Source organism: Canis lupus, chromosome 22 (assembly GCF_003254725.2).
Source record: "Canis lupus dingo isolate Sandy chromosome 22, ASM325472v2, whole genome shotgun sequence".
In the NCBI taxonomy this organism is placed as follows: Eukaryota; Metazoa; Chordata; class Mammalia; order Carnivora; family Canidae; genus Canis; species Canis lupus.
The window spans coordinates 60,282,893-60,304,284 of record NC_064264.1 but is presented as its reverse complement, the minus strand read 5'-3'; the positions used below and the strand labels follow the sequence as shown (position 1 = coordinate 60,304,284).

General features: G+C 42.9%; 1 protein-coding gene across 3 annotated transcripts in view; it reads left to right on the top strand.

The window, feature by feature from the left end:
- The window catches only part of TUBGCP3 (tubulin gamma complex associated protein 3), a 76,811-nt gene extending 62,000 nt beyond the window's left edge, over window positions 1–14,811 (top strand). For 2 of the 3 annotated variants that reach the window (XM_025441329.3, XM_025441328.3), the window contains 3 exons: window positions 7,047–7,187; window positions 11,232–11,348; window positions 13,685–14,811. In XM_025441329.3, coding sequence (XP_025297114.1) covers window positions 7,047–7,187; window positions 11,232–11,348; window positions 13,685–13,843 — 417 coding nt within the window. In that variant the 3' untranslated portion in view covers window positions 13,844–14,811. The remainder of the gene's footprint in view (window positions 1–7,046; window positions 7,188–11,231; window positions 11,349–13,684) is intronic. The other variant, XM_025441331.3, reaches the window with a different exon arrangement.
- The last annotated feature ends 6,581 nt before the right edge of the window (window positions 14,812–21,392 follow it).

Here is a 21,392-nt window from a genome sequence, read left to right as displayed (position 1 = left end):
TATAGCTGTTCATAATATGTTTTTAAAATCGTTTTTATTTCCTTGGTGTTGGTAGTGATCTCTCCTTTCTCATTCATGATTTTATTAATTTGAGTCTTCTCTCTCTTCTTTCTAATAAGGCTGGCTAATGGTTTATCTATCTTATTAATTCTTTCAAAGAACCAACTCCTGGTTCTGTTGATCTGTTCCACAGTTCTTCTGTCTCGATTTCGTTGAGTTCTGCTCGAATCTTTATTAACTCTCTTCTTCTCCTGGGTGTAGGATCTATTTGCTGTTTTTTCTCTAGCTCCTTTATGTGTAAGGTTAGCTTTTGTATTTGAGTTCTTTCCAGTTTTTGAATGGATGCTTGTATTGCGATGTATTTCCCCCTTAGGACCGCTTTTGCTGCATCCCAAAGATTTTGAACGGTTGTATCTTCTCATTAGTTTCCATGAATCTTTTTAATTCTTCCTTAATTTCCTGGTTGACCCTTTCATCTTTTAGCAGGATGGTCCTTAACCTCCACGTGTTTGAAGTCCTTCCAAACTTCTTGTTGTGATTTAGTTCTAATTTCAAGGCATTATGGTCTGAGAATATGCAGGGGACGATCCCAATCTTTTGGTATCGGTTCAGGCCCAATTTGTGACCCAGTATGTGGTCTATTCTGGAGAAAGTTCCATGTGCACTTGAGAAGAATGTGTATTCAGTTGAGTTTGGATGTAAAGTTCTGTCGATATCTGTGAAATCCATCTGGTCCAGTGTATCATTTAAAGCTCTCGTTTCTTTGGAGATGTTGTGCTTAGAAGACCTATCGAGGGTAGAAAGAGCTATATTGAAGTCACCAAGTATAAGTGTATTATTATCTAAGTATTTCTTCAGTTTGGTTATTAATTGATTTAAATATTTGGCAGCTCCCACATTCGGGGCATATATATTGAGGATTGTTAAGTCCTCTTGTTGGATAGATCCTTTAAGTATGATATAGTGTCCCTCTTCATCTCTCACTACAGTCTTCGGGGTAAATTTTAGTTTATCTGATATAAGGATGTCTACCCCCACTTTCTTTTGAGGACCGTTTGAATGGTAAATGGTTCTCCAACCTTTTATTTTCAGGCTGTAGGTGTCCTTCTGTCTAAAATGAGTCTCTTGTAGACAGCAAATAGATGGGTCCTGCTTTTTTATCCAATCTGAAACCCTGCGCCTTTTGATGGGGTCATTAAGCCCGTTTACGTTCAGAGTTACTATTGAAAGATATGAGTTTAGTGTCATCATGATATCTATTCAGTCCTTGTTTTTGTGGATTGTTCCACTGAAGTTCTTCTTAAAGGGAAATTTTAAGAGTCCCCCTTAAAATTTCTTGCAGAGCTGGTTTGGAGGTCACATATTCTTTCAGTTTCTGCCTGTCTTGGAAGCTCTTTATGTCTCCTTCCATTCTGAATGAGAGCCTTGCTGGATAAGGTATTCTTGGTTGCATGTTCTTCTCATTTAGGACCCTGAATATATCCTGCCAGCCCTTTCTGTCATGCCAGGTCTCTGTGGAGAGGTCTGCTGTTACACTAATACTCCTCCCCATAAAAGTCAGGGATTTCTTGTCTCTTGTTGCTTTAAGGATCTTCTCTTTATCTTTGGAATTTGCAAGCTTCACTATTAAATGTCGAGGTGTTGAACGGTTTTTATTGATTTTAGGGGAGGAATCTCTCTATTTCCTGGATCTGAATGCCTGTTTCCCTTCCCAGATTAGGAAAGTTTTCAGCTAGGATTTGTTCAAATACTTATTCTGGCCCTCTGTCCCTTTTGGCACCCTCGGGAACCCCAATTAAACGTAGGTTTTTCTTCCTCAGGCTGTTGTTTATTTCCCTTAATCTATCTTCATGGTCTTTTAATTGTTTCTCTTTTTCCCTCAGTTTCCATCTTTGCCATCAACTTGTCTTCTATGTCACTCACTCGTTCTTCCACCTCGTTAACCCTCGTCGTTAGGACTTCTAGTTTGGATTGCATCTCATTCAGTTGATTTTTAATTTCTCCCTGATTGGATCTAAATTCTGCAGTCATGAAGTCTCTTGAGTCCTTTATGCTTTTTTCTAGAGCCACCAGTACCTGTATAATAGTGCTTCTGAATTGGCTTTCTGACGTTGAATTGTAATCCAGATTTTTTAACTCTGTGGGAGAGAGGACTGTTTCTGAATCTTTCTTTTGAGGTGAGGTTTTCCTTCTAGTCATTTTGCTCAGTGCAGAGTGGCCAAAAACAAGTTGTATTGGGAAAAGGAGAAAAAGAGGAGAGAAAGAAGAAAAGAAAAGAGAAAAAGAAAAGAAAAAAAGAAGAAAAAGAGAAAGAAAAAGAAAGAAAGGAAAAAAAGGGGTGGGGGAAGCAAACAAATCAAAAAGCAAAAAAAAAAAAAAAAAAAAGAAAGAAAACACAGGAGTATCTTCTGATTCAGTATACTTTAGGTCCCTTGACTTCCCCCTGGAACTTGTCCAGATATTTGGTCTTCTGGGGGAGGAGCCTGTTGTGCTGATTTTTCAGGTGTTAGCACTTAGGGGAGCTGCTCTGCCCCCTCCTGGTGCAGGGCTCAGTGGGGGTTGTTTACCCCGTGAGGCCCCAGGAGGAACAACCACGGTGGCGGTGGCCAGCTCTGGAGCCCTGGATTCAGCCCCCGTAGGAACTCCGGAGCTCTCCGCCTGCAGGGCCTGGAGGCTCTGGGGCAGGGCCGCTGATCTGCCCAGCTCGGGGCAGGAGCGTCCTTGCTGTCCTGGGCCCTCCCGGCCTCTGCCTGTCCTGGGGGAAGGCCGGATCCTGGGCTGTGTCCCGGCGCCCTGTGCTCCTGGGCCTGCACTATTGGATTTGCGCTCCCGCCCCGCAGCCCCCTCCGCGGAGCCGCTGCCCGAGCCCCTCCGAGCTGCTCCGGGTCCAGCCGTCCTCTAGCTGCAGCCCTTCAGGGAGCTCGGTGCACTCTCCCTGGGGCGCAGTTGCTCTGTTACTGTCCCAGGGAGCCTGAGGGCATCCCCGCCCTCCTGGGGTCCTGCTCCACCTCCCTGCGAGGCCTTTCCACCTGGGAAGATTGGTGTAGCTCCTGCTTCTCTGGGACGGAACTCTCCTGTCCTGGGGGTACTCGCGGGGCCCCTCCCCCTTGGATGCCTTTTGTTTATTTATTCCCCACCCCCCCACCCCCACACCCCCCACCCCCGACTTCCTACCTTGATAGAAGCGCGAACTCTTCTCACTGTAGCATTCTAGCTGTTCTCTCTTTAAATCTCAGGCCGAATTGGTAGATTTTCAGGCTAATTTGAAGGTTATCTAGGTAATTTGGTGGGGACAGGTGATTTGGAGACCCTACTCTTCGGCCATCTTGCCCCTCCTCCTCCTGTCTAGAAAAGGTTTAAGTGTCACATGGCCCCAGCTTTGTTGCTCATGTTGCTCCCTGTAGACCCTGTTCTGAACGTTGCTGTTCCACGTGGCCAAGCCTTGTGGGGTTCTGATTTTATTTTGATGTCTGGGGAAGCAAGGAACATGTTTTCAATTGAAACAAAGATACTGGGATCCCTGGGTGGCGCAGCGGTTTGGCGCCTGCCTTTGGCCCAGGGCGCGATCCTGGAGACCCGGGATCGAATCCCACGTCGGGCTCCTGGTGCATGGAGCCTGCTTCTCCCTCTGCCTGTGTCTCTGCGCCTCTCTCTCTCTCTCTCTATCATAAATAAATAAAAATTAAAAAAAAAAAAAAAAAAAGAAACAAAGATACTGTGACATAAGAGTCAAAATTTCATGTGCCGTTTTTGACATTCAGTGTGTGACTTCAAAGAAATTTCTGGCTCGTGGAGGGCTGCATCAGAGTCTACCAGCAGCCCCCTCAAGGGAATGCACTACTTCACAGAGACTGTTCCATTAGCAGATCTGGGTTTTCCAGGCATGGCTGGGAAACAGGTACTCAGGATGCCAAATTTTATTACTAAAACTGCCACTCATTTGTGTAAAAAATTGCCCAAAGATGCTTCTATACAGAAAGCTTTTACAAATATATGGAAACAATGGCACAAAAGTAATTTAAAACCCTTTGGTTATAATGAATAATTTAAGAAATAGCCACCTGCAGCCTTTTGGCCCTGGCTGCACTTAGTGAGCCACTCTGTGTCGGCAGAGCCCGTAGTGACCGTCTCTGTAGGCTGTGTGTCTGTTGGCCAACAGGCCTTTTCCTGTGCTGTTCAGATGAGTTGGTGTAGTAACACAGGAGATGCTGTTGCCTGGGGCTCTGCGGGCACAGTGCTGTCCTGCGGGAAGAGGCAGAGACACTTGTCTTTCTCATGCAGGTCTGCGAGAGGTAAATGGTAATTCACAGGAACTGTTCTATCATGGTGCCTGACTCATGACTTAAGTTAGTTACTTCTGTTTTTCAGTGGTTAAAAGCCCTGGTGTGTATTTTACAGAGCTTTAGTGTGGTTCAGGTCTGTGCTTTTCAGGGAACATGTGAACTTCCAAGGTATGCTCCACACTGACAGCAGGCACCCTGTGGGATATGAGGAGCCGTCAGTGGCTGGCAGTGCTGGCTTTCAACCCTGTCCACCCTGACAGTTCGAAACAGTCACACTTCTTGCCTCTAGGAGGTTCCCACTGATGTGAACAGAATCCAAGAAGAAAATATTCTTGCCTGTAAGGCAGTTTCCTTATGGTCATGGATGTGTACGTGTGAGTTGCCAAGTCACTGCAGGGAAGGAGTTGTGAGGCTAAAGGCTTAGTAATCGTTTTTGAAATAGCCTCTGCTGATGGTTTTACTTTTAATTTAATGGTTTAAAATAATCACTAGAGATTTTATTTTTTAAGGAATCCAATATATAGAACAGATTAGAAACATCTGTTAGTGACAGAAATTCAGTCTCTTTTGGTGTCTCCCTTAGTAAGAACACAAGCTTATTAAACAGACACATGGTTTTGAAGGTGGGGTTGTGGCACTGCTGGTGCAGATGTGTGCACATGTGTAATTCTCGTCTGTGCGTTGCTGAGGAAGATCCTGTGTTGCTTCTTTGGCTGTACACTGGTGCCACCCAGAACGCACACTTCTGGTTCTCTGGTCTAGCAGACTGCTGACAGAGCCCTTTGCATACTTAGCTTGAAGTCAGAGAGAGCACTCAGTCACCTTGTGAACTAATGAACTGTTCCAGGAATACTAGTATTTATTTGATTACAATAAAGAAACAAATTGGAGAAAATAAATCTTTATTAAAAACAAAAAAAATTGGCCCATCTCCATCTTTGGTTTACTTTTGCCTTATCAAGTAAGACCCCTCCAAAAGAAAAAGCAGCCTTGTGGGGAACCCAGTGTTCACCGGGAGTCCCAGGACATCTGACCCTCAGCAGCAGCAGCCACAAGTGAGTGGGGTTTGTGCACGTGTGGTACCGACCCTTTGAAGGGACATGTTTGACCCTGGGCAGGAAAATGGGAATGGCCTTGCACACATCCTCACTGGCCCTGGCACCTGCCCACCAGCGATGAGCCAGGGTGCTCGTTCGCACCAGCTCAGCTTCCTTGCTGCTTCATGTCTGTGAACTTGGCACCCCTCCTGCTACTCCATCTCACTTGTGCTTCTCAATAAAGTCATGTCATCTTTCTCCCATAACATCTTGCAGATCTTTTGTAGGTTATTACTACATTTATGGTATTTGGCTGGTCTGGAGGCCTGCTATTTGTTTCATTACTTTTATCTTTTATCCATTTTTTTTTTTTAAATCCCAAGAGTTTCTAGATCTGCTTAGATTTTATTTTTACAAGGAAAACCAGTTTTGTTTCTTTCTTTCCAGAGGGTCTGCTTTCTGCTTTTCCTTGCTTTGAGGTGTTAGCTGGGTCCCTGAGGAGCATGGGTAGGACTCTTTATCTTGTCCCCGATATTAAAGAGATGTTTTATTCTTTCACCATTCACTATGATGTTTGCCTGCAGATCTCATAGGATCTTTATCAAATTAAGGAGGGTCTTTGTAGTTCTAGTGTATTTAGATAGTTTATATAAATCATGAGAGGCTGTTAAGTTTTAACATGTGACTTTTTTTTCTGTGATTTTAAAATTATCTTTTAAAATGGGTTTTTTTTTTTTTAAATCTAAGCTGGCAGAGGATAGAGCCGAGAACTCTCAGAAAAATGATGTGAGAATCAAAAAGAATCTCAATGGTAGATGTCTGGGACAAGAAACAGAAACTAGGGCAGGGATTAAAGAAAAAGTAAAATAATGACTGGGAGTTTCTACCTCAGGACCAAAGCCTTCTTGTTCAATTCTAAGTCTGTAACCCTCCCCTTCAGTTGTGGTGCACTATTGTCATCCATGAAAGACCCCTTGTGTTTGCGGCTTTGTCTTAGCCCTATCGCTACCGTTGGTGCACTTGTGTTTGTTTGCTAGTCCTCCTCGGATATATATCTGGTGTTTTGAATGGATGTGTTTTGATTTACATAAGTGATTTTTGTATAGATCTCTTTCTGTTGCCCTCTTTCTATGCCATGCTGGGAGAAAAAACTAAACGATGACTGATGCTCAGGTATGGCACTGTGCAGCACATGTGGACAGTGAGTCAGTGACAGTGATGTGTTTCCATTGTTAAACCATCCTTTCCTGCTGTGAACTGTTTTTTGAAGAACTGTGCTGAATTTTTTTTTTTTTTATTTGATTAAGAATCTCCTTTCTCATATTGTCTGTGTCTGGCCTTGGTGTATTTGGCACCAAAAAGTGAATAGGATGGACTTGCTTTCCTATTCCTTTCTGACCTTGGAGTCACTGCACTCCTGAGACCCCTGCTTGACACCAGCTGTGTGATCTGGGGCTGCACCATGGTTTGTGAGCCTGCTCTGAGGGTGCAAGGGGCTGTGAAGCATGCGTGGAGCCCCGAGCTGGGCAGGACCTAGTGCAGCACATACCACAGGGCACTCAGTAAACGAGAGTAGATGGGCAAAGAGCACTTGGGGAGTGTGAGTCGATGACTTGTTTTACAGACTCTCTCCTTACTAATTACCAATGTCTTTATGAAAAACTTAGTAATTAGCATGTTGGAGTTCTCATCATAAAAAGAAAAAAACCTTGTCTCCTGTTCTCAGGCACTTTTAAATCAACTTAGAGCTGTGTTTGATCAAATCATTGAACTTCAGAACACTCAGGATGCAATATACAGAGCTGCCCTGGAAGAGCTACAGAGACGATTACAGTTTGAAGAGAAAAAGAAACAGCATGAGATTGAGGTATGGCTTTTCTACCAGTGGGTTTATAGTTTTAATATAAATGAGTTCATTGCCACTACAATCACAAATACAACAAATAATTTTCCTGCTGAAATGCTCCTGGAGACTGTGTTCACACCTGCATTTAGAGTCCTGAGGAGACCCTGTTCCAGGCAGAGTGGTCATCCTCACTGTCATCCCGTTGTGAGCATAAGGACTGCGTGCACAAGAATCCTGATAGCCTATGGGCGCTGCTGTCTCTTTGGAGTGGTTTTGGCTCTGTATACCTGGTCACCTCTAGCTGGTGGACACACATGGACATGTGGGAACCAGAGCTGTGCACTTGCAGCGACCTCCAGTGACCTTAGTAAAGGATTATTATGTCCTTTATGACCTTGGGTTATGAAGATTTACTGAACAAGGTTGCTCATTATAGACTTTCTTATATTTGGTGTCATCTCTGTAATTTTTTCTTTCCCAAGGTGCTTATTCTTGGGATGGTGACAATTTTTTAAAAGGTTTTATTTATTTATTATTTTGGGGTTACAGGGAGATAGAATCCAAGCGGACTGCCCACCAGTGCAGAGCCCAATGTGGGGCTCAATCTCAAAACCGTGAGATCATGACCTTAGCCAAAATCAAGAGTCGGACACTTAGCTGATTGCGCCACCCAAGCGCCCTAGGGAGGTGTCAGATTTTTTTAGATAACACAATTTGGTTAGTTTTGTTTTTAAATGTTCCCTTAAAATTTGTGTGAGGATCTTTTCAGCTTAGAAAGCTCTCAACCCCCTTAGAGTATATACTGTCTCCTCAGGGTTTTTTGGAAACAGAAGGAGGGCTTGCTCCATTTTTCACCAAGAGTGGGTATGTGTGTGACCCTGAAATGCTGCCTGGCCTCTGTGTGGGCATGCCAAGGTGCCAGGCCTGCCGAAGACCCTATCCGAACCATGCTCACCAGCATTATGCCTTTGGGGGGCTTGACTATCCTAAGACAGGTTTCCTTCTTTGTAAAATGGGAGTGGACCTAAGGAAAACCCCATAGACATGTGTAGGATATGTTAGTTACTTATCATTTGGGAAGCATTCAGTAAAACCTAGTCACTGCTGTGATTTCCAGAGCTTCACACAGCCCCAAAGAATCTGCCCTTCTGGAGGATTACTAAACTATATAAAATCTACAAAAATCAGTCCTTGGGAGTTTCACCCTCATAATAGCAGGGCGGCCAGTGATGGGAGTTGATGTTTCTCTCTCCAGACTATAAACTGTCAGTGCCAGAGTAGAACAGATCTACACAATGAGTCATGATTATTCAGTGTGTTTTATTCAGATGTGTTTTGGGATACTGTAGGACAGTTAAAAGCTGGAACTGTAAGAAATTATTTAAATTCAGTGGGCAAAATGATTGACAAAGCAACCATTTAGACTGTTGCAGTGTTAAAGAGACTGTGCAAGAGGGACTCCGCCCCGAGCCCCCGTGCCCTGCGAGCTCTGTGAGGAGCCTGCCTCCTGCTTCTGTCCCTAGTGGGCCACCCACCTCCCCCTGGTTCTGTGCTTCCTTTCCTCTGTTCCCTCATGTTCATAATGGTATTTCCAATTCAAGTTTAGGATTAAAGGGACTTTCTTTTCTTTGTTTATCTTCTACATTGGAAATTCTGGTTTCTAACATCAGCAGACTGTTACTTGCTATCTGATAGCCCCCCCAACCCCCCAGCATACACAGATGTGCACACAGCTGTCTCCACATACATGCTGGTACTGACCCCAGCAGGGTAGCAACAGTAGTTACTGAGAAGGACACATGCTAGTTTTACACATCAGGATCCAAGTTGTAATGCACTTGACATAATTACTCCCATGAGGTTATGCCCCCAGCTCAGTACACAGATTAATGGTTTTGTTTTTGCTTTTAACTTATAAAACAAAATTGAATTTAATTTTGTAAAATAGTTATTTGGTTCTAAGGTCAAATTGATGAAACAAAGCATTTAGACAAGTCTGGCCTTTTTGCTTCCTGCTCTGTACTGGTCTGTGTCATGAAGCCCAAAGGCAGTGTCACCAAGTTATGATGTATCAAAGGGTAGGACACTACAAACAAGTTTCTGTTTGTCCTAGAAGTACAAAGTTTGTGTGTCATTCTGATGAAAATATTGAAATTCACCATATTTACAATCTAAAGAAGAAAATTGCACAATCATCTCAATAGATAGAGATCATTTGATTCTAAGGAAAATCTGAAAGAAGGTTTGCTTGAAATATCTGAGTCCAAACCTCATGCTTAATGGTGCAGTCCTGGGAGTGAGACCCAGAACCATCAGCTCTTCATTCAGTGTGACAGTGATGGTCTATCAACATTATAAACCAAGACAAAAGAATACAAAGTGCAAACATGTAAGCAGGCTGTCTTTTTTTTTTTTTTTTTTTTTTTTTTTGGTGAGAGGGTTCGGTGTCATGGTTGTGGACATAGAAAATCCAAAATAATCTTTAGATAAGTTAGCTGGGGTTAATAAATGAATTTATCAAAGTAACAGGAAACAAGGTCAGTATACAAAAATCAATTATATTTCTAATCAACCACAAATGAAATAAATTTAAGAAATATCTTTAAAAGAGCATTATAATGTAATAAAAAATATACATGGAAGATCTTTGTACAGAAAACGATAAAACAGGGCTTGACAACCAAGGGTCTGCAGGCCCGGCCTGGCCCCCTCTGTGTTTCTGTAGTTGGAGTTTTATTGGAGCAGCCATGCCAGTGATTTCTGTGTTGTCTGTGGTTGCTCGTGTGCTCTAGTGGTAGACCTGAGTAACAACATAGACCAGGTGGCCCACAAACCCCAACGTATGTGATCCTCTGGCCCTTACAAAGAAAGCTTGCTTATCACTGCATCACAAGAGATAGTAATGAGCCCCTCGATAAGTCAAAGAGTGTACAGTTTTGAGAAGTCAAGTGTTTGTGAATTGGAGAACTGATTGATTCAGTGCAATCCCAGTTCTAATCCCCAACAGTTTTGGGGTTTTAGTTTTTTGTTTTTTTTTTTTTTTTTGGTGGGTATGATTTTTTTTATTTTTTGTAGAAAACAATTCTAAAATTTATGTGGAAAGGTGTAGCATGCAGTGAAGAGAGTTTTGAACAAGAATACATTTATAGTTGAGTATACATATACTCAACTCGAGACATCCTCGAGACTTAATAAAATTTCATCAGTGAGAAGAATGGTGTTGGCTCAAGCAAGGACAATCAGGGGAGTAGAATAACGTCCAGAAACAGCCCTACACATTGAGATCATTAGTTCTTAACGGAACAGTGGGGAATGGAACATCGATAAGTGGTGCTGGGTGGCTGTATTTCAACCCTGCCTCACACATGCCAAGCACCATGACATGGGCTGAACATGGAAGTTAAAATGCTAAAGCTCCCAGAAGGTAACCTAGAGAATAGTAAAAGAAATTAAAGTTTTATCATCACAACGGAATAACCCCATTGATAAAAAGACAAGAATCGTACTCTAATTCCTATATAGACTAGCTGAAAAGCATTTAGTTAGACTCACCATTCATTAAGAACAATCTTTTAAAAATAGAAGTGGATCTGTTTCCAAAATAAAAAGATCCACCATGCTTAGGAGAAATAGCCAGAAGCCTTCCCACCAAAGTGAAGGGTTAATGGGCTCTAGGACTTTGAACTATCTGGTTCCCAGGTCTGTGATTGTGTCCACAATGATGGAAAGATACAAGACATTGCTTTCAGTAACTAAAGACTGGTTATTTTGTGACAAATTATTGCAAGTGTTACAATTATGCAATGGAGTCCTATAGTTACTAAAAACAAGGAGCAAGTTCTCTGGGTGCTCATATGTATTGATATAAAATATTTCCAAGGTATCTTACTGATTGGAAAAAGTAAGCAAGAGTGCAATTGGGCATCAACAGATTATGGTGAAGGTGTTTAGCAACACAAAGGGTGTAGAAAACATACATTTCCCTACCTTCACCTTCCAGCCCAGTCCTACCCTGGGAGCTTCTTGTACCCAGATTTTACTTTCCTGGTCCTTCTGATTCTTCAGGGCCGGTGGGGAGTGACAGCAGCAGAGGAGGAGGAGGAGAATAAGAGGATTCAAGAATTTCGAGAATCTATACCGAAAATGTGCTCACAGCTGCGGATTTTGACACATTTCTACCAGGTGCGCATTGGAGTGACAGAACAGTGTCCCAGTCATATTGTTCTTTTTCTGCAATTGAGCACTGCGGTCAGGTGATTGACACAGAGTCCTTTTGGTCCACACATCACCCTCAGTGGGGCCCAGTTTTGGCTGTGATCTTTGTGGAGGTCCTGGGCTAAGAGTGCTGGCCTGGAGTGGTTTTGGTGTTGTCAGCAGTGAGTGGGAACCCTGTAGGGGCTGAGCTCTGCAGCCCCAGAACCCTGTGGGAGCCTGAGGTGAGACGGGAAGTGCATAGGTGTGCGGGGAACTGCCGTGCAGGGAGCACGAGGCAGCAGGTGCTTAACTCAGGGCCACAGACCCAGGAGGCTGTGAGAAAAGCGGATATACAGAGTCTGTGTGCTCAGCTTTTTATTTCTATGTTGTGGTTTGGTTTGAGTCCATCTGTTTCTCAGTGTGATTTTAGTGATGGAGATAGAGGTGAAAAGGTTTTATGAAGAAGTTTTACATTTGGTTGCTGGTAACTAATTAGAAAGACAAGCATTGACGTTGAAATGTTTAAAAATTCTGTTTCTGTGTGCTAATGTCTCCATGTGGTTCATGATTTAAAATGAAGCAACCTCTGTGTTCCATAGGCATCTGGTTTGCTTCCCAGGGTCCTCATACTTTTGTAGCTGTCTTCATCATAATGTGAGCTGGGGAGGACTTTGTCCCTTTGCAGATGGGCTTCCTCTCACATTAGTGACCAGGGCACGTTTGTTGAAAATATGTCTCCTAAATGGTGGCAAAGATGAGGTTATGCTCAGTGCAAAAATACCTTCACCGGATGGGTGTTTGGATAATGAAATACCTATACCACTTGAATTCACATTTCTATTTAAAATGGTTAGTTCCGGGATCCCTGGGTGGCGCAGCGGTTTGGCGCCTGCCTTTGGCCCAGGGCGCAATCCTGGAGACCCGGGATCGAATCCCACATCGGGCCCCCTGTGCATGGAGCCTGCTTCTCCCTCTGCCTATGTCTCTGCCTCTCTCTATTTCTCTCTCTGTGACTATCATAAATAAATAAAAAATTAAAAAAAAAATAAAAATAAAATGGTTAGTTCCAAACCGTTGGTGAAGATAGTAGTATATCTGTAACGCAGTTATCTGTAACTTAAAAATGTGTGTCGCTGTGCTCATTTCTGAAAGAGATAGGAATGGTTACACATTTCCTGGGAGACTTCATACGTTTTTGAAAAGTAATCTTAATCTGTATAATCCCAGTTTTACTCAGATTATAATCTTAACCTTCTTTCTAAATCATGGCTATTAGGATTTCTTTTGCTTAACAGAAAAAGCCCTTTTCTGTTCTCTTTTGAATTATTGGTGCCTGAAACAACAGGGTGTTAGCAGTGCCATGCCCCACTGCTCAGGAGCAGTCTCACCTGGAATCCTCAACCCAAGGACAGAAGTGTCCCTCACAGCTCCTGACAAGAAGCCACCGCCTATACTTTTGGTAGTAGCATTCTCAGGAGAGGGACTGTATCCTAAGCTTTCGGTCTCCCAGAAAGACAAAGGGGTGTCCATGGCCTCCGACTGTGTGCTTGCCCAGGTGTGAGTTCCCTTGTGTGACATTCCTGAATCTGCAGGAGCATGGGAAGGGACTGGGGAGGGACAGAGATGCTGTTAGGGTTTGAAAAGACTGGTGGGATTGGTGTTTCAGTGGCGACTTCTGCAGGGGGCCTTTCCCAGGTCTGCAAGCGTGGAGACCCACATCACCTACATCCGACAGACACACATCTGCTGGCTGTGGCTCAGGAGCCTGGCAGGGATGGGGTTTGTGCTCCTAAGCAACTCAGCCCTGCAGAGAAGCAGCCAGTTTTTGTTATTTGAAAGTTTGAGTAAACTTCAGTCATGATCCCTTGTCTCTCATGTTCACCCTCTGTTTTCCCTTGAGGGCTCCACGATTCGGTGCTCTTTCATAACTCAGGTGAAAGAGGGAGTGTGTAACACTGGGTTTTAAATTTAAAATGAAAAGAATAGGCTTCTTTAACATCAGAAGCTTTGCTGTTTTGCTTATTCATATAGAACTTAGGGCAAAAGGAAAAATCTATTGGTTAATTCTTTTAAATAAAATGTATTGATAGTGCATTTGTATTTGTGGATGTGGGTATCTCTTCCTAACATGGCTGTGAAACTCGGGTTCCCGGAGTGGCTTTCCTTCCTTGGGATGCCTGCTGTGGTGGGGGTGTTCCTGCAAGATTGTTGATCTGGGAGGAAAAACCACCCCAAATGAGGCTGCAGTGGCACGGGGCGGGGGGCTGTTATGTTCTGTGGATAGCTCCCCTTTAAAGTTGATACTCCTCTTTTTTTGTTCTTAGGGCATCGTGCAGCAGTTTCTGGTGTTGCTGACAACCAGCTCTGATGAAAGTCTTCGGTTTCTTAGCTTCAGGTTGGACTTCAATGAGCATTACGAAGCCAGAGAGCCAAGGCTCCGAGTGTCTCTGGGCTCTCGAGGGCGGCGCGGCTCCCACACGTGAACCTTTCTGTGTCCTCACAGGGATCTATGGATGCTACTACTTGCATTATGAGACATAAACATTCACATTTAAATCCTCAAGGCCACTGGCATGCTACAGACGCCTACTGTTCCTGCCCACAAGTACTTCAGTGTTTTCAATGGCGTGGCGTCTGATAGAATCAAAGTCATGTTTTTATACATTGGAAAGTTGAATATATTTGTAATATCACTAAGTTAAATATAGGCTGGTTTGCACTATTCAAATTTATTTTTTAAAGTCCTCATATTTAAGAGATACCACACTTTGTTGAGGCTTCATAAGCTCTCCATGATATAATTTATATTTGTCATTTTTTAAGAAATCACAGTTGCTTTTAGAGAAAATTAGAGCGAATGGATGTTCATCAGTTAAGATGGTAATGTCATTGCTATTTTTTTAACATTCTCCTTAGAGGCAGTTTTTGTTATATAATCAAATTAAATTGAAACAGAATGTCCCTTCTAAGAAAATATATAGAGCATTTTATTTTGGTTTGTAGTGTGTAAAATATTAACCTGTGTAAGAACCTTTACACGTTTATCTTTCTTTCAAAGTTTATCTTCTTTCAAAGTTTACATTTTTATATTTAATTTACTCTTTCTGATAACTTCTAAAATTAGTGTAGAGCCTACATAGGGGTCATGAACAGAAGACCCACAAGCCTCCATTTCTTGATCTGTTGGCTGAAGTGATATGTAAATACGGATGACTACAAAGTTAATGAACTATTTTATTTTCAAATTCTGATAAGCATTGGAAAGAAACTGACTTGAATAATGAAGATTTCCTTTTTCCTTGCCTATTTTTTCATTGTAAATATTTATATACTACTGACCAGATGTGGGGGAAACTGTTTTTTGTAAAAATGTCATATCAAGTCACATAAATCTGCCTTTATGGTGTTGCATAAGTGAAACTTATAGAATTAAAAGCAATTATCTTTCAGATGTATTGGCTCTTCCTTGACTACTCTGTGAAGACAGTGAGGTCACCCTCTAGGCTCGCAGGCCAGGCTGGCAGTTTGTCAGGAGTTTGTCACGCCAGTGCATGAGCTGTGCCATCCATGAAACCTGGCATTTGGACTGGCATGAAACCTGGCAGCCCTCAGGGCATGGCCAGAGGGGTACCCCCCACCCCCCTTTTTTAGCTGTCTGAGGTTCCCGTCCGAGGCCCTTTAAAACCAGAGGAGCAGTTCAGGTGCTGGCTCTGCAAAGATGAAATCTGTGGTGAAGGCCAGAACTTTTTATGGTACCAATTTTAGTTTAAAAATCTGTAAAATTGGAAATTTGAAGCAGTATCTCTACTGGAAGTTTCCCAAAACTGATGGTGTGTTGTGTACAGGTTCCCCCACCATCCCAAAGTGGACACTTGTAGGCAAACTTTGGCATGCCCGAATGGAGTAGGTGAAGGAGCATTGCCATGGGCTCCCGTAGAGGAGTGTTTGCACGCTCCCAGACCCCAAAGTCACCTTCCAACAGAGGCACATGCTGCCAACAGAGGCACAAAATCAAGAGAAGGCCTGGATAAAGGCTCTGGCAGCTGGGCACTGAGATGCGATGTGTGTCCCTAGAGGGCACGGGATGCCGAGGTGCCAGCGTGTCCCCAGAGGGCACTGGGCGCCGAGGTGCCAGCGTGTCCCTGGAGGGCACTGGGCGCCAAGGTGCCAGCATGTCCCCAGAGGGCACTGGCTGCCGAGGTGCTAGCATGTCCCCAGAGGGTGTGGGAACTACCGTCCCTGCCACTCCACTGCTGCAGATCCAGTGCTGGGCCTTCCGTGTGCTTCCTGCCTCTTCATAAAGCGAAATCCTCTTGGAATGGGTACTGATGGAGGTCTTTTGTAACGCCCGAGTGATATGACACAGACTTTTGAAAACAGGGGCCACCTGTATTTCCCAGAGAGATGTCCCGAAGATTTTTGACCTTGGAGTCTTTGTTTTTTTTAAAAGGCCTTTCTCCTCTAGTCCTCAGTAGAACCCACTCTGAAAAATGCTGATCCAGATTTGGGGACTGAGACTCTGTCAGAGCCCAGGAACTTGTCAAGTACTCAGGCATGGTTTGCAAGTTATGGAGGCACTGTCTGAGAGGGTGCCTCGAGGGGGGGGGGGGGGGGGGCAGCAGAGCCCGAGCACACTGTCTCAACTGACACGGCCCTGCGAGAACTCATTCCAGACCCCACTGGAGGCATCGCATGAATGGGCAGGCCTGGCCCAGAGCCATCATCATCAGTGATGAGTCGGGGCTCCCACTTGGTGAGTGAAGTGAGAGAGCTCATAGCAGGCAGTGGGGAGTCGTCTCTGGAGACCTATATCCTGGTGTGGCCCTGGGAGGGCTGCTGCTTCATCCAGAGAATGATTGTGCTAACCTTCCAGGGTGATTGTAAAGATCAGAGATGACTGCATTGGGTCAGGCCCTTAGCAGTTTCTTCATAAAGAGAGCTCTGTGATCCTGGTGGAGGGGAGCCTTTGCCCTGGGCAGCTCACCTGGGTCCAGCTTAGCTTTCCTGCCGGTGAGGGTGCCTTTAACTGCCCAGGAAGGTCAGGTACTGTGGCTGCAGGCTCAGTTCATCCCCAGACAGAACTTGTCTCCCACAAGTCCTGTTGGGTTGATGGGCTTGACTGAAGAGGGAAGGGTGTCATCTCTCCTTCTTGTGTACATGTATGTCACCAGCAGAACTCGTGGCATTGTGATTCTCCTTGTCCTATGGCTTCATAGGACAATGGTACAGGCATCATGAAAACCCCACTTACTAGGAAGAAAGCACTTTTATCAAATAACCATGGTCATACTCAATGGGAGTCACAAGGCACAAAGTCTACATGAAGAGTGTTACCAGAAAGTATAGCATCTGGGGGTCATGTGTGCAGCAGAGCTGGTGGTTGGTTTAGTGACCTGTGGTGAGCATGACTCCTTGTGGCTGGGAATTGCTGGTATGAACGCTATGGCCACAAGCAGTGAAGACGAGCCTCCTACCCCAGTCGTCCTGGAAGACTTGTGTAAGCTGAGCATAGCTGGCTGGGCCTCGGTGAGCAAGAGGATGCACCACCCTGTTATGTGCATTTAAGTGGACAAGGGGTGCAGAGTGGCATGTAGGAATTTAGAATTCAGAAATAGTGGTATTTACAGGTGTGTGGAAATACGTGAGTGCAGCTCAAATGTGAAAGCAGAATTGGTCAGTTCTATGTTGGTGACTCAGGCTGAGTCGCTCAGGTCTATTGGACTTGGACGTGGTAGGAAGAAGGGTGCCTAGAGGGCACCTAGAAGGTGCACTCTGGCCGCATTTTGGAAGATCACTTCCCGTGACTCTGCTCAGTTTGAACCATACTGGCTCACTGACACTCTTTGGTGGGTGGGTTATGAACAACCATTTGCTTTTCTACTTTGCTTATGAGACTCAGATTTCTGAATTCCGAGCTCGTTTTTTTTTTTTTCTAGAAAATCATGTTTTCATTTAGGCTTTCAAATTTGTTGGCATTAATTTTTATACTGATGCCTGAAATACTTATATTTGAATTATAACCCTTTCATTCCTAATATTACATATTCGTATTTTCTTTTTCCTTCCTGATCACTTTTACCAGTGGAATTATAGCTTATGTCTTTCAAGAATTATCTCTTGATATTACCATTTTACTATGTATAGATGCCATTTTCTGCTTTTTTTGTAATTTACTGTTCTGTATTTAATGCTTTTCCTCTTCCTCGTTTGGTTTATTTTTTCCTGAATTGAATGCTAATGGAATTTTTTCTCGTGCTTCTGACGGAATCATTCTCTGCATTAACTTGAGTTACATCACAGGCTTTCGTAGGGTGCTTTTCTATGTCCTTAATTCCTAACTAGTCCGTGATTCTCTTATTTCCTTCTGACTGTGGATATAGGTACAGTTCAGAATGTCTAAGAAGTTTCCTTTTTTTCCCCTCATTTTTTTGTTTCTGAAAAAGAAGAATAGAAAAAGACGCAGAAATTTGTCAAATCATATATCAAAAAAGAAAATGCTACTATGTATGAAGTGGTAGGACACAACAGAAACATCAGTGGACTAGAACAAAGTATCCAAAAGCTGGTGTTTGTCATGGGTCCTTAGAGTCTGTGAAGGTTCGCTTCAGAGATAATGTGAACTGATTACTCAACAGATGCTTTGGGGTAAACGGCTTTGGGCAAACCATTTGGAAAAAAAAATTAAGAGTTTTACCTCCTGTGGCACAGGAAAACACATTCACCTACAATTGCCATTCACATTGTTTCTGGTGTTACAAAGAGAGCTGCTATGAACAGGTGTGTAAGCTTCTTTCTCTGAGTAAATGCCGTTATTTCTCTGGTGACGAGGAGAGGGAACGGCTAGACCATCTATGGTAGGTTTATGGCTGAGGTGTTCAGAGACAGGCCCCTGTGGTCAGAGTGTGTCACTGTCTCTAGTTGCTGCCCATGCTTGTCCGCGCTTCCCAGAGTGCCCTCTCCACACGAGAGGTCCTCACAGGTGTGTGGTGCCATCTCTCTGGTGTCTAATGACATTGGGTGTGTTTTCATGTGCTTATCTGCCATGAAATTGTGTCTGTTAAAATATTTGCTGATGTTTTATTGGGTTGTTTTCTTACAGAGTTTTGAGAATTGTTTATGTATCTGGATATAAGTCTTTTATCATGTAAGTGATTTGCACATTTTTCCTCCCAGTTTCTTTTTTAAAAACGTTAAGCATCTATCAGGCTCTGTGCTTGAGTGGAGAAATTTTTATTTCAGCCCATGGTGTCGACAGTCTCCCATAGGTACAGTGTGCAGGGAGAAGAATCCAGACAAATGACTATACATAGAGAATCAGAACAAAGCTGCTACTCCTTTTTTTTGTTGTTGTCATTTTAACCACAAGATGAAACTTGTCCGAAAAAGCGGTATCTATGGATTAGCCTGCAATTAACCAAGAGTCATCACTATGACTATAGTAGTTTTCAATTGTTGTCAACTTTAAATCATAGCTATTTGTTTAGAGGGGCCTGTCCATCACAGGTGGCTGTTGAGCACTTGAAATGTGCCTATTCTGAATTGAGATGTGCTATAAGTGTAAAACACACTGCAAATTCCAAATATTTAGTATGAAAAAAGGAATGTAAGATAGCTCAATATTTTTTCATACAGCTACATGTTGAAGTGCTATTTTGTATATGTTAGCTTAAATAAAATAATACTAAAATTTCGCCAGTGTGTTTTATTTTTTTACTTTTTAATATTGTTACTAGAAAACTATAAATTATGTATGTGTCTCCTGTTTATTTCTTTTTTTTTTTTCTTTTTTTTAAATTTTTATTTATTTATGATAGTCACACACAGAGAGAGAGAGAGAGGCAGAGACATAGGCAGAGGGAGAAGCAGGCTCCATGCACCGGGAGCCCGACGTGGGATTCGATCCCGGGTCTCCAGGATCGCGCCCTGGGCCAAAGGCAGGCGCTAAACCGCTGCGCCACCCAGGGATCCCTCCTGTTTATTTCTGTTGGATGGTGCTTTTTCTGTTCTCAGATTCTGTTCAGGGCACCACATAACATTTGGTTGTTATATCACGTTAGGCTCCTTCTGACTGTGACAGTTTCTCAGGCTTTTTTTCTTGTTTTTCTAAGGTCTGGACAGTTTTGAGGAGTACTGGTCAGATATTTTATAGAATGCCCCAGCTGGGTTTTGTCTGATGTTTTTCCTCATGATTAGTGTGGGGTTATAAGCTTTGAGGAGAAAGACCACAGAAGTAACATGCCCTTCTCATCACACGGAATCCAGGGTGCAAACTGCGAATGCGGCTCATCACCGTGAATGCTGACTGACCCTGATCACCAGGCTGAGATGGTTTTTCATCCTGTGCTCTTCAGGAGGAGGTCACTGTGCAGCCCACACTTAGGGAAGAGGAGTTCTGTTCCACCTCCTTGAGCGGGAGCACCTACATAAATTATGTTAAATTCTTCTGCATGGGAGGTTTGTCTCCTTATATAACTAGCTAGAGATTAATCAGTTCCATTTATCTTCCCAATTATGGAGCTTTTGTTGTCCTTGATTTTCTCTATTGTCTTACGCTTTTTATTTTATTGATTTCTACTCTGATCTTTATTATTTTTCTTCTACTTACTCTTTTTTTTCCTTGAGATAGAAGGTAATTGATTTAAGATCTTCCTGTGCATCCTACAATTTTTTTTTTTTTTTTTAAGATTCTGTTTATTTATTCATGAGAGACAGAGAAAGGCAGAGACACAGGAAGAGAGAGAAGCAGGCTCCATGCAGGAAGCCCGACATGGGACTGGATCCCGGGTCTCCAAGATCAGGCCCTGGCCTGAAGGTGGCGCTAAACCGCTGAGCCACCTGGGCTCCTCGCATTCTACAAATTTTAATGCATTTTTTTTTTTCTTTTCAAAATACTTTCCAGCTTCCCTTTTTTAAAATTCTTTGACCTATGGGTTATTTAGAAGTTTGTCACGTGGTTTCCAAATTTTTATGGATTTTGCATATACCTTTCTGTTACTGATTTGCAATATAATCCCACTGTGGTCAGAGAGAACATACTTTATATGAGATTAAACCATTTAAATTTTTTAAAAGATTTTATTTAGTAGAGCACAAGCAGGGGGAGTAGCAGGCAGAGGGAGAGAGAGAGAGAAGAGGCCCTCCACGGAACAAGGAGCCTGCTAAGGGGCTTGATCCTAGGACCCTGGAATCATGACTTGAGCTGAAGACACACTTAAGTGACTGAGCCACCCAGGTGCCCCTCCATTTAAATTTATTGAGATTTGTTTTATGCCCTTAGATAGGGTGTATAGTGGTAAAGTCCTGGGTACACGTTAGCAGAATGTTTATTCTGCTGTTCTTGTGTTCTGTGAAATCAGGATAAGGTGGTTGGTTTAAGCCTTTTGCATCTCACTAATTTTGGTCTACTTCTTGATTTTTGAGGTTGGGTGTAATCTTTTCACTATAATTCTGAATTTATCTCTCTCCTTGAATTTCAGTTTTTGCTTTATGTATTTTGAAGCTCTGTTGTTAGGTTCATAAGTATTTAGGATCATTATATTTCCTGGATGAATGGACCTCCTTTATCATTGTAAAGTGACCTTTGCAATCTCTGGTAATAATCTTTGCCTTGAAATATACCCTATCAATATTATAGTCCTTCCAGCTTTCTTTTCATTTGTGTTAACATGGTATAACTTTTCCATCCTTTTATATTGAACATATTTGTGACTGTATATTTAAGGTAGATATCTTGCAGACAACATATAGTTGGGACACTTATGTTTATTGTTTTTTAATTCACTCGAACAGTCTTTTTTTTTTAAATTGGAATTTCTAGACTATTTGCCTTTAATATGATTATGTGATCGGATTTAAGTCTACCACTTTGCTATTTGTTTTTCCTCACTGTCAAGACAAGACCCTGCTTTGTACTCATTAGTTTTAAAGTTAGGGACTTCATTCACCAAATAACTAAGCATTTATGAGGTACCATTATTAATTTGTACGTTCAGAGTTATTAGAGAGGGTGGGCCTCCATTTCTGGCTAAGATG